This window comes from Sciurus vulgaris, assembly GCF_902686455.1.
Source record: "Sciurus vulgaris genome assembly, chromosome: 10".
NCBI classification, from domain to species: domain Eukaryota; kingdom Metazoa; phylum Chordata; class Mammalia; order Rodentia; family Sciuridae; genus Sciurus; species Sciurus vulgaris.
Window position 1 is genome coordinate 118,482,686 of NC_136470.1, and position 12,592 is coordinate 118,495,277.

A 12,592-nucleotide genomic window follows, 5' to 3' on the forward strand; every position below is an offset into this window, starting at 1 on the left:
GCCAATCTCAAAAAACTAAAGGACGAATGATCTCGCTGATAAGTGGATGAGGACATATAATGGGGGTAGGAGGGGTTAGCGTTATGGTTAGGGTTAGGTTTAGGGTTAGGGATAAGGAGGGTGGTAAGAATGGAGGAAGGAAGGACTGTATAGAGGAAAGAGAGGTGTGGGAGGGGTGGGGGGAAGGGAATGAATCAAACAATATTGCCCTATGTAAATTTATGATTACACTAATGGTATGCTTTGACTCCATGTACAAATAGAGAAACAACATGTATCCCATTTGTTTAAAAAAAAAAAAAAAACAAGTCACATCTCACTTTTGGATTAAAGGGGTGCAGCAGGGAAATCATTCCTACCTGCAAGGAGAACTGACATGTTTGTGAACCACTGTGGTCATTACCATTCTTGACTTAACAGTGAGGAATCTTAAACAGAATACTGATACTTTTTGCTTTAACTGTATCAGAAAGATTAGGATAGGGGGAATAGGTAGGGGTAGCGAAATTCACAGTTGTCACAAAAGATACTATTTAAAATTGATAATTGAAGGGAGCAGTAATATAAATGTGTTAAAAACACAATGATAAATACAGAAGATAGAAACTAAAAGAGTTAAAATTGACTTGCCTCTTTGAAGTAGGACTCAGGATGAGATCTATTGGGCAGGGACTGATTTTTTGAGACTCTGGCCAGAGCAATTAGACAAACCAAAGAAATTAAAGGGATACGAATTGGAAAAGAAGAACTCAAACTATCCCTGTTCGCTGATGACATGATTATATATTTAGAGGAACCTGGAAATTCCACCAGAAAACTCTTAGAACTCATAAGTGAATTCAGTAAAGTAGCAGGTTACAAGATCAATGCCCATAAATCCAACGCATTTTTATACATAAGTGATGAATCTTCAGAAAGAGAAATTAGGAAAACTACCCCATTCACAATAGCCTCGAAAAAAATAAAATACTTGGGAATCAATCTCACAAAAGAGGTGAAAGACCTCTACAATGAGAACTATACAACACTAAAGAAAGAAATTAAAGAACACCTTAGAAGATGGAAAGATCTTCCATGTTCTTGGATAGGAAGAATTAATATTGTCAAAATGGCTATACTACCTAAAGTGCTATACAAATTCAATGCAATTCCAATTAAAATCCCAATGACGTACCTTGCAGAAATAGAGCAAGCAATTATGAAATTCATCTGGAAGAATAAGAAACCCAGAATAGCTAAAGCAATCCTTAGCAGGAAGAGTGAAACAGGGGGTATTGCAATACCAGATCTTCATTATAAACTTTTAAATATTACCTTTTGTTTTTATTTGTGTGGTGCTAAGGATTGAACCCAGGGCCTTGGGCATGGTAGGCCAAATATTTCTTTTATTATGATAAATAAAAGAAGTCTAATAATACCCCCAATTTCAAGGTGGTTGTTAGAATTAAATAGGATCACAGGTAGAAAGGTAGATATAAATATATAGATAGTAGCTAATAGAAAGCCTGAACTGTTGTTTGGGGGTTGGTGTTAGATCTTTTTATCCTTTTTGGATTATGATTAGCTTCTTCCCTGATCTCAGTGAGCCTGATGGAGCTTAGTATAGTATTCCCTCAGTGTGTGAGATGGTAGGGTAATGTTGTTTTCTATAGAAGGTACAGAAACCTCCCACATGTGAAGGGTTTTTGTTTGGTGGTATTGACAATTGAACCCAAGGGTACTCTACTACTAAGCTATAACCCTGCCCATTTTATTTTGTTTTTAGACAGGGTCTCACTAAGTTGTTGAGGCCTCAAGCTTACCATGGTCCTTCCTCAGCCTCCTGAGGAGCTGGGATTAAAGGCATGCATCTCTACTGCTGGCCCACATAAGAGTGTGTGTGTGTGTTTTTTTTTTTAAATACCAGGAATTGAACCCAGGGCTACTTAACCACTGAGCCACATCCCTAGCACCCTCCCCATCTCCACCGTTTTTTCTTTTAATTTTTAAGGCAGGATCTTGCTAATTTGCTTAGGGCCTTGTTAAATTGCTGTGACTGTCCTTGAACTTGGGATTCTTCTTCCTCAGCCTCCTGAGTCACTAGGATTACAAGTGTGTGCCACCATACCTGGCCACATATGAGTTTTTGATCTTCAGAGTTCAGGTACCATTCAGAGGTTTGAGTAACCTGGGGATTATGAGAAACACATGTCATTTGCTTTTGGATTCCAATAGTAGATATATGCAAGTTGAAATGAAACTTATTTTTCTTCTTAGGACAGACCAGAGATTTGTTTTATGAAGGGTGCTTATGAACAGGTGATTAAATATTGTACTACATACCACAGCAAAGGGCAGACCTTGACACTTACCCAGCAGCAGAGAGATATGTACCAACAAGAGAAGGCACGGATGGGTTCAGCTGGACTCAGAGGTGAGGCCATTTTGACTTAGTCCCTAGAGTGGAAAGCTATGCCTTCTTTTAATTGCATTTGAATTCATCCTTCACATCTGAGCAGTTCAGTTCTATTCCAGGCTTTGTCCAGCTTGATTCCTTGCCATTTCTGAAGTGCTTTAGTTCAGTTGTTTAACTGGCCCCCAAAGATGGAAGGTCAGGAATGCAGCAAAATATGAAATTTCTGGTTCTTATAGATCTGTAGTGGTATTTGAGTGGGTGATAGAAATTTTATTTTAAAAAAAGTTACCCTTTTCTTATTTTGTCACTTGTCTTTATCATTAGTAGAATTAAAATACTTTCCTAAAAATGGAAGTCTTGGGCCTCTAATTTATCTTTTAAACTAAGGTGATGCTAACTTAATCCTCATCTGCTGTCTTCGTTCTTTTGCTGCTCACCAGGGAGATGAAGTAGTGCCCAGATTCTGCATATCTGTCTGTCTGTCTGTCTGTCTACCTGTCTCCTAAATGTGGGGTTCTGCTGTGTACCATATATTAGGCCACTTCTCCTAGGGACACAGTATAGGATTGAGTGGAGAGGGGCATGTACCTGTTTCTTACCTTTCAAATAGTTATCTGACTTATGCAGAATATATGTATTTATGTATTCTCCCAAAGAAATTGGAAGAGTTGACTTGTACAATTTTAATGAAATGTAAGTCAAATACTATAGTTGCTCAGAGAAAGGAAAACAAGTTATGTGAAAAATGTTCTTATTGGTGGTTCACTTAAGTGAGGGCATTCTTTGGCTTTCATACATTTGGAGAGATTAATAAGACTTTGGGTTTTATGATAAGCTAGGTTTGAAAGGTATTCTGGGGATCAGAGCATGTTCCTGTAGCCTGTTACCACGCTTTGTTCCCTGGCCTCTGCATCACTCCCCAGGCTGCTGAGGCAGAGTCACGCCTTCTGTCCTCCTTATCACTTGTTGCATCCTACCTGGGTTATGGACTGTATAGTGATCATTTCAGAACCTCACAGTCTGTCTCCAAGGAAAGAGAATGTTAGAGCTTCCTGGCTGAAAAATTTTCGTGTAGATGGATCTCTTTTTATATTAGAAAAATGTTTTTAAAGAAAATTACTTTCTTCTCCTTTCCTCCTCCATAATACCAGAGGCTTTGATAGAAGATTTTAGAGTTTCAAGTGATTTTTTTTTTTTTTTCCTACAGACTTGAGTCATAAACATGCCAACACCTCAACTCTCAAGCCTTTAGAATCCCTGTGGCCACAGCAGATTTTTCTCCCAGAATCAGTTTTGGGGCAGGAGGAACCTCTTCTCTGGTTGAACTAGGACAGGCTTAAGAGTAGTGAAATGATACCCAAGAATTTTTTAAAAAATTAATTTATCAAGCCAATGTGCAGTGCTATTGGATATTCTCGGGAAGTGGGCACAGGAGTGTTCCACATGAACTGAATGTGAACAGACCAAAACTGTTTAGTGACCCTAGCCACAGGAAACTCAAGAGTGTCTGACTTAGGGTGATATTTCTTTGCCTTCCTTGTGCCTATTTCAAGGCACAGGACTATTCCCACCAAAAGCTAGTCTGAGAGAATGGAACTGGTAGGGTTTGGCCAGAATTATAATTGTTAAAGTAAGGGCTAGCTTAGGTGACTTGAGGGTCACTGCAGGGAAGCTTACGTAGCCAGGAACAGTCTTTGTTGCTAAACCTTGTGTATCAAGTGGCAACAGCACCATCCCTGAGGGGTTCCTGAGAAGATGCATGCAAGGGTGGGAGGGAGTGTTGCTCCCTGGGTTACCTCTTTCCCTTATGGGGCTTTGACTCTTCTTTTTATCCACTTTTGCTTAGATGCACTTAATTTTTAAAGTGTGAGGGACACAAAATGCAAATCTGTTTTTCTTACCTCTTGATCTGTTGTGGTGTCTTCACCTTCAGTTTGTTGGATTTATTTCCAACCCTTAATAAAACATTGAAACTGTTAAAACAAGGAGGTGTTAGAGTTTTGTTATTCTTAGTACCTTACAGAAAGAAAGTTTCAGGGTTGGTGTGAATTTAGAGAACTCAAAGTTATCTGAAAGTTATGATGCCTGCTTCTGTTTTTCTTAATTTTTGGAACAAAAGTTTTCACGTTTTTTTGTTTTAACTAACTTTGATCTGAAGGATTGTGAAGTTTTATGTATATATAGTATTGTGTTAAAACATTGTGAAGAAGACTAGAGTTGTTAGGGGGGAAAATTTTTGTTTCATAGGGTTTGGGAAATTCTATTCTTCATCTTCATCTCTTTGTGCTCTCCTTTCCTTCAATCCCTGAGCTTGCCATAATGGAAGAAAAGAAAACATTTTAAATTTCAACTGATATGTACTTATGTTGCATCTTATAAAACTTATTTCTTGTGGTCTTAAATTTTGAAATTAGACTGTGTGTTGGAGGCATTCCACATGAAAAATGTTCAGCTACCCTTGACTTAAGGGTATCATTAGATCTTCATTTGTGCTAAAGATGTGAAAAAGTAAATACAGGGTACTAGCCTTTCCACCAGTTTCACCCCTCCACTGGGAGTACTCCAAGCTTATCTCCCTTCCCTGGAATTGCAGATGTACAAATTGCTATTCACTGTCACCTTCTTTTACCATCTGCCTCTATCCTAGCACCAGGTGTTGAGTGTACAGCAGCTCATTCTTTTCAGAGTGAAAGCCTTTAGGGCCCACATCTGTATAAAGTTAGGTGTATCTCTCTTACATTGGAAAAATAAAAGTTACTTGCCTTTGAGCTCTGTTTTCTAGTTCTCCATTCCTTCTGCTTGAATAAGAATAGATACTTTTCATCTCTGTGGGACTTTTCTAATAATATCCCAGATGCAGGCATGTCCCTCTGGTGCATAAGGATAGTTAGCAGAGGTTCCAGAATTCTGAGAGTGAGCTAAATGAATAGTACTCTATGCTCTATTTTCAGTGCTCAGAGATGACAGGAAACTTAAAGTAATGGTACAGTGGTATTATATACTGTTAGAGAACCACAGTTAGAAATAAGAAAGACTTACTGCTGTTCTGCAAAGAGTGAAAAAAACCTAAACTTTGTTATTACTGGTCTTATGATAACTTTATAGATTAACTTTACCTTTCAGGGTTTGTTATACATGCAGTTGTAACGGGTTGTGTCTGATTAATACAGACGTCTTTTCTGACTTGAATTTTTCTGGAGGTCTGTGAGATGGGAAGATAAAGATACATTAGTAGCCATCATCAAAAGTGTCTGTTTAAAATTGACTTTAAAGGTTGACAAACCCATATATTCTCTGAAAAATGAATTGTTTTTTCTAAAGAGGCAGTAGTTTCTGTGGAAAGTAGTTGCATGTTGTTGATCTGCAAAAACATTCTTCATTCTCCTTCAGTTGCCTTCTCTGCTTAACAGTTCTGTAGTTTTATGTATTTTAATTTTTAATAGCTTTTTAAAAGAACCATTACACTATAATGTCTTGGTGTGTAAAATTTTTGGATTTTAAAAATGATATGACATCTACAGATAACACAATTTTAAGTGAATTATTGTCAACTAAATTCTAATGTTTGTGTAACTTATATTTTCTTCTTTGGGTTTTATTATTATTTCCTAAGTTCTTGCTTTGGCCTCTGGTCCTGAACTTGGACAGCTGACCTTTCTTGGCTTGGTGGGAATCATTGATCCTCCTAGAACTGGTGTGAAAGAAGCCGTTACAACACTCATTGCCTCAGGAGTATCGATAAAAATGATTACTGGAGATTCACAGGAGACTGCAGTTGCAATTGGTATAACTAGACTGTTTCATTTCATTTTTTAAAGTTTTTCTTAAAATTCTGCAGTATATTGTTCTGTGTTTACATCATATTGAAATTTTACATTTAAAGCTTTTTTGTTCTGACTCTATATGAAATTATAGGCAAAAATTGATTATAGCTTAAAAAGTGATATGTTATTAAACACATATAACTGAGCCCAGTGTGGTGGCAAACACCTGTAATCCCAGGTTCTTGGGAGACTGAGGCAGGAAGATCGAAATTTGGGGCAAGTCTGAGCAACTTGGCAAGACCCTTTCTCAATGTAAAGTTTTTAAAAAGGGCTGGGAGTGTAGCTTAGTGATGAGTGCTTGCCTAACATGCTTGAAGTCCTGGGTTCAATCTCCAATGTTTTCCCCTGCCTTAAAAAAAATAAATAAAAATATGTATATATATGCACACACACATACATATATACATACATATATATACACACACGTATACAAACACATAAATGAAACTAAATTTATTATGAAATCAGGTATTTTATTCACATACAGATAATTGATTATTTTTAACTTTATAATCCAGTATACTGATAGATAAAAGTACTACCTCATGCATGTGAAAGGAAATATGAAATTTAGTTTTTCTTTTCAACCTAAGTGTGATTTTTCAAAGCAGACTTATACATAAATAGGAAGAAACTGATTTGTTTTCATTGTTTATACATATACATGTATAAAAATATATAAAATTTGAATGTTACTTAAGATTTCCTTAAGAAATGTAAGGAAAAAAAAGTATGAAAACTTACTTCCCAGAGCTCCTAAATTATAATTCATACTGATCAATTTAAGAGTTTGCTAATCTCCATTAGTTCTGATTTTTATTAATATTCTGGGGTATGGGTTCCAAACTATATTATCTAAAGCCATTAGAAACAATATTATTGGAAGAAAACTTTTCAACAGTTATTTTCATTTACATATGATTACATGGTTACCACAAATCCACCACTATCGTGCCTGGCTTCAGATACTCTACTTAAAGAGCGTTCTGATCTTGGTTAGAATTCAGCTGCTGAGCAGAACCTGATTGTCCTAGTTGTGGTTCCTAGGGTTTGCTGGCTTTAACAGTGAACACTTTTCATTCTTATTTGTAAGTAAATACAAAACAGATCGATAAAATGTCAGACTTACTATATATTCAGATAGGCGTTTCTTACTAGTAGTTTGTCTTGTTATTCCTTGATATAAAGACATTTTATACTTAAAAAAGAAAGTGTGAAAAATCATATTGAGTATGGTGTTGACTAACTGGTCAAATTGAAACAATTTGGTTCATTATATTTTTCTCTTATCACTTCAGCTAGTCGTCTGGGATTGTATTCTAAAACTTCCCAGTCAGTCTCAGGAGAAGAAATAGATGCCATGGATGTCCAGCAGCTTTCACAAATTGTACCAAAGGTAGGCCTGCCCTAAAGCCTTTTAGACTGAGAGGCCTTATTCTGACTGTTGACCATTACTATTATCTTAATGAAACTTTACTTGTGAACAAGTGATACATGATGTGGTCTTTATGGATATTTTTGAAAAATTGTTAACTTGAGCAAGAACTGCATTCCTTCTGAGGAAATACTATGGATTTTAATAGTGCTTGTGTTTATAAATTAGAGAATGAATAAAGATCATTACTTTGTATTTCTTAACCTTTTGTTTTTATTTTTATATGAGAGTATATTATTTTAAAAACAAAATCAGGGCATTTTTTACATACAGTAAAATTTGCCTTTTTAAAAAATATATAGATCTGAGCTTTGAGAAATGCATACAGTCTTGTAACCATAACCACAGTCAGGCTGTGTAACAGTTTGATCAACCTGCCAATTCTCTTATGTCTTTCTGTAGTCAAGTGCTTTCCCTACTTGCAGCAATTGGCAATTACTGATTTCTTTCTTTTCCAGAATGCTCTAAAAATTGAATCATATGGTATGAGGCTTTGGAATCTGCTTAGCATAACACATTTGAGATTTAGCTATGTTTGGAAATTATTTAAAAATAATAATTTATTATTATTCACTATAATAAAGTGTTTTTTTTTTTTTTATTAACAGGACTCTTCCCACCCTACTTTATCTTTTTCCCCATTTCATCTTGCATTCATGTAACTCTTAGAACCAACATGTCCTTTAATTTCTGCTTTTGCAGAAAGCTGAGGAGCTTTTCTTTTATTAGTGTTACAAATAAAACAACTTTTGTTCTAAATCATCAGTTTGCTGAAAATTTCCCACATCCTAAAATCATCTTAGTTCCTCATTCAGATATTTTTCATTTTTCCCTTTTCATGATTCTGTGGAACATTTTTTAAACCTTTCAACATTTTGACCTAGAACCAATTAAAAATGAGTGTGCAGTTTTGCTTACTTATATATTAAATATATCTGGAGCTCTCACTGTTTTCCATTTGTGATTTCTTTGAGTATGTGCTACATTTTCCAGTGATAAAAGTTGTCATTCTCTGTTTTCAGATTTTGACATTGGTATTTGTTTATATTTCCACTGAACTATTAACCAAGTCTCCATAGTATAATCCAAATTTGTATAGTGTAGTCACTGTTACTCCCTTTTGCTAGACTGAGAAACAGACATAAAATTTAAAAGAATGTAAAGAAAGGAAAATTCATGTTTCCAAGTTTAACCTAAGCTCTGAGTTAGTGATTTCTATTCAATTTCTAGTAATTTCTATTTCAATTTCTAGTAATTTCTCTTGTGTGTGTGTTTTGGATCTAAATTTTTTTAGGCTTTCTTTTTTCTTTTTTTTTTTTTTTTTTTTTTTTTTTTTTGGTGTTTGTGTGTGTCCGTTAAATTTCAGTAGTTTTAATCAACAAGATTGACTTACTCTTTCTGGGACTAAAAGAACAAATGTTTTTCTGGGTGGTGTTATGGCCATATGTAAAAAATCAGGTTATATTTCCACTTTACATTGAGATCTTCTTTGTCTTCTAGTGGCTACTCTTATTTTTGAGATTCCATTAAAAGCTTTGAAATGTTGAAATCTTATAATCAGCTGATAGGTGTACTGGATGCATGCCAAATAAATTTGCTATTACATAAAAAAAAAAATATGGCTTGAGTCCAGCAGTTGGTGGCTTGTCATTTCTTGGTAACCCACAGTAGCTATAAAGGAGTGATTTACAAGTTTCAAAAATTATGTGGGGGCTGGGGCTGTGACTCAGTGACAGAGCACTTGTCTATCATGTGAGGTACTGGATTCGATCCTTAGCACTGCATAAAAATAAACATTTAAAACAAAGGCATGCTGTTCATCTACAACTACAAAAATTAAAAAAAAAAATAACTATGTGGAACAAAGGCTAAATTTTGCTCTGTACAACCAGAGTATTTAAAGTAAACATTTTATATTAATGTTCTGTTCAGTCTGCAGCTTTTGTTAAAAACTTTTGTTATATTTTAGTGCTGTGTGCTACACAATTTCTGCAGTAATTAGAACTTCCACTTAAAAATTACCAGTATACTTAGAGTATATACGTAGCTTAGTCTTTTTTGAAGATATACTAAGGAGTTTCTGTATAGATTTTTGAACCTTAATTTTATTTATTTACTTATTTTTGTGGTACTGGAGATTGAACCCAGGGACCAGGATGTACTAAGCAAACTGTCTACCACTGAGCTACCTTCCTGGCTCTTACTATATATTTTTTTATTTTGAGACAGGATCTTATTAAGTTGCCCAGGCTGGCCTTGAATTTGTGATCCTCCTGCCTTAGCCTCCTGAGTGGCTGGGATTACAGACATGTGCCAGTATGCCCAAATGAACTTTATTTTAAAAGGAAAAGTATTCTCCAAATATGAGTTATTTGATTAATGGGACCTAGAGAACCTACAGCAGTGTGATGTTATAATTCAATGAATCTTTTTTATTTTTTAGAAAATCTTTTGATTTTCGACATATTACCAAAGTGAAACTGTGAAGTCTTGATGATACTAAGATTTATTCTGTTGATAATTCATTTAACACATATTTTTAGAACACATAATCTGTGCTACCTTGGAGCTTAAATTCTAACATTTATGAAATTTTGTACATATATGGGGGTAGTGCTAAAGAGCACCATTGTAAGCAGGCAGGAGAGGTATAGAGGTAGGAGACAGATCAAAATTTTAGGAGCATGACTGGGAAGTTCTCACTGAGAAGGTACTGTGTAATGAAAGGGCAGGCCATGTAAGGTCTGAGGAAAGAACACTGCAGAGAAGGAACAGGGCAAAGGTCTTGAAGTGAGTGTGCTTGGTATGTGGGAGAAACAGTTCAGGCCAGCAAAGATTAGTGATGAAAGAGGAATGAGTGAGGTGTGTACTTCATGCAGGACTTGGCAGATAAGAAAAGACTGGCATTTGTATAGAGCAAAGTGAGAAATCATTGGATGGAGCAAAGGAGATAGTGATCTGACTTGTGTTTTAACACTTTTACGGTAGCCATTCTGTTAAGAACAAATACCAGGAGGCAAGGGCAGAAATAAGAAAAATCAGATGAGAAGTATTGGCCCGGGGAAGTTGGCAGTGGATTTGGAGTAAGGTGGTTGAATTCTGGATTCATTTGAGAGTGGAGTCAATAGGATTTGCTGTCATACTGCTTGAGGCATGTGAGAAAAAGGGAAGAATTAAGGATGCCTTCCCAAATTCAGAGCCTTAACAGTTACAACAATATAATTGCCATTAACAGAAGATAGGAAGGAATAAGATTCGGAGGAAATAACAGTTGTTTAATTTTGGATATGTTTGAGATGAGACATCCAAGAGGAAATGTAGAGTAAGTAGGTGGATTGATTTCATCAGTCTGGATTTCGGAAGCAGTAAGACTGGATGGGCTTCCCTAATGAATAGGGGTTTCTTAGACCGCATCTAAAGGAAAGTCTATAAAACAAGGCCTTATGTATTCCAACATTTAGACCAGGGAAGTCAGGAGAGTCTGCATCAGAGGAACAGCCAGAAAAGCAAGAGGAAGACCAAGTGTTTTGGGAGCGGGGGAGTGATCAGCATTGTCAGGATGCTGCTAAGAGGTTGTTAGGAGAGACATGACCATTCTTATTAGCAGTGTGATATGGGTGAGTGGTCCTTGGATGATGGTTTTAGTGCAGTGGTAGTGTAACAACCTGACTGAGATGGATTCAGGAGATAGGTAACGTCCTACAGAGGTTTGCTCCAGAAATTCTCCCCTCAGTTTTTTCCTTTATTGCTGCATCTTCACCATCACTGCCTAAGCATGTTGTTATTCCTTTCATTTAAAAAAAAGAAAAAAAAAGAGCGAGAAAGAAAGAAAAAGGAAACAGGGGCAGCAAGAGTAATGGGAAGGGACAGGATGTGGGTCCCCCCCCTTTTTTTTTAATAATGGAAGGATTAATAACATGCTTGATGAGAAAGATTCAGCAGTGAGGGGGAAAAATTGATGCATCATGGAGAAAAATTTCTTGAGTAATGGTCTTAAATTGGTAGGAGAAGGAAATATTTGATTGGTACTAGAGATATATTCAGTTCATCTTTCATAAAACAAGAGAAGGATAGTGCCTGGACAGACACTGAGTGGTGGGAATTATGGAAATTTTCTTCTGATTCTGTTTTCTCTGAAGTAGGAAATAAGGTTGTCAGTTGAGAACAAGCCTGGCAAGGGGTAGATTGGAGAAAGGAGAAGAGAGAACTAATAGGAACCTAGTCTTCTAAGAGCTTATGGTGCATTTTATGGGTATTGGAATTACCATAACTTGTGAATATTGAAGAGAGAGACAGTGAGGCTGAAGTTAAGATCTTTGTGAACTGAGAGGTACAGGAACAGTGAATGCCTGCAGTTAGTGGCAAGTATAAACTTCTGGGACATTACAACTGAGGTGTTTGTGAAGGGAGAATGGAGGACATGCACCCCCTCTGAGCTGCCCTGGTATGGTACCGCAGGCTACAGGGATGTACAGTGTTGTGAAAAACCTAGGTTAAAGCAACATGGCAGAGTTGAGATACAGCACTTGTTGGTTGACTGACTTTGGGGCACAGTGAAAAGGTTTCAGGAAACTGGAAAAGGGATAAGAAAAGAAGGGTTTAAATGTATAGTTTGGAGAGAGGAAATCATAAAGCAGTTGCAGATGTCCATTGGAAGAAGGCTAATGATTATCCTAAATATAAAAAAGTGAGCAGTGAAGACAGCAAAGGGAAGGATCGTTTTAATTGTACACCAGTGTCATGAGCAACAGATGGAGGAGAATGTTTTCTTTTCCATGTCTGTAGCACTCCCGAGAATAAGGCTATTTTCATTATTAGACCTTGTCATATAAATTGGAAGGCTTGTTTTGATTGTTTATTTCCCATGGTACTTTTGGTAAAGGTTGAAATGACCATCAAATGTCTTGACAAACATATGGCATATTAAGTTTGATCTGT

The 12,592-nt window shown here is 36.3% G+C and overlaps 1 protein-coding gene across 2 annotated transcripts in view; it reads left to right on the forward strand.

Annotated features, from left to right (window-relative positions):
- ATP2C1 (ATPase secretory pathway Ca2+ transporting 1) overlaps positions 1 to 12,592 on the forward strand; it is a 141,090-nt gene that overhangs the window by 106,190 nt on the left and 22,308 nt on the right. For both annotated transcript variants that reach the window (XM_079101280.1, XM_079101281.1), the window contains 3 exons: positions 2,257 to 2,413; positions 6,009 to 6,179; positions 7,518 to 7,615. In XM_079101280.1, coding sequence (XP_078957406.1) covers positions 2,257 to 2,413; positions 6,009 to 6,179; positions 7,518 to 7,615 — 426 coding nt within the window. The remainder of the gene's footprint in view (positions 1 to 2,256; positions 2,414 to 6,008; positions 6,180 to 7,517; positions 7,616 to 12,592) is intronic.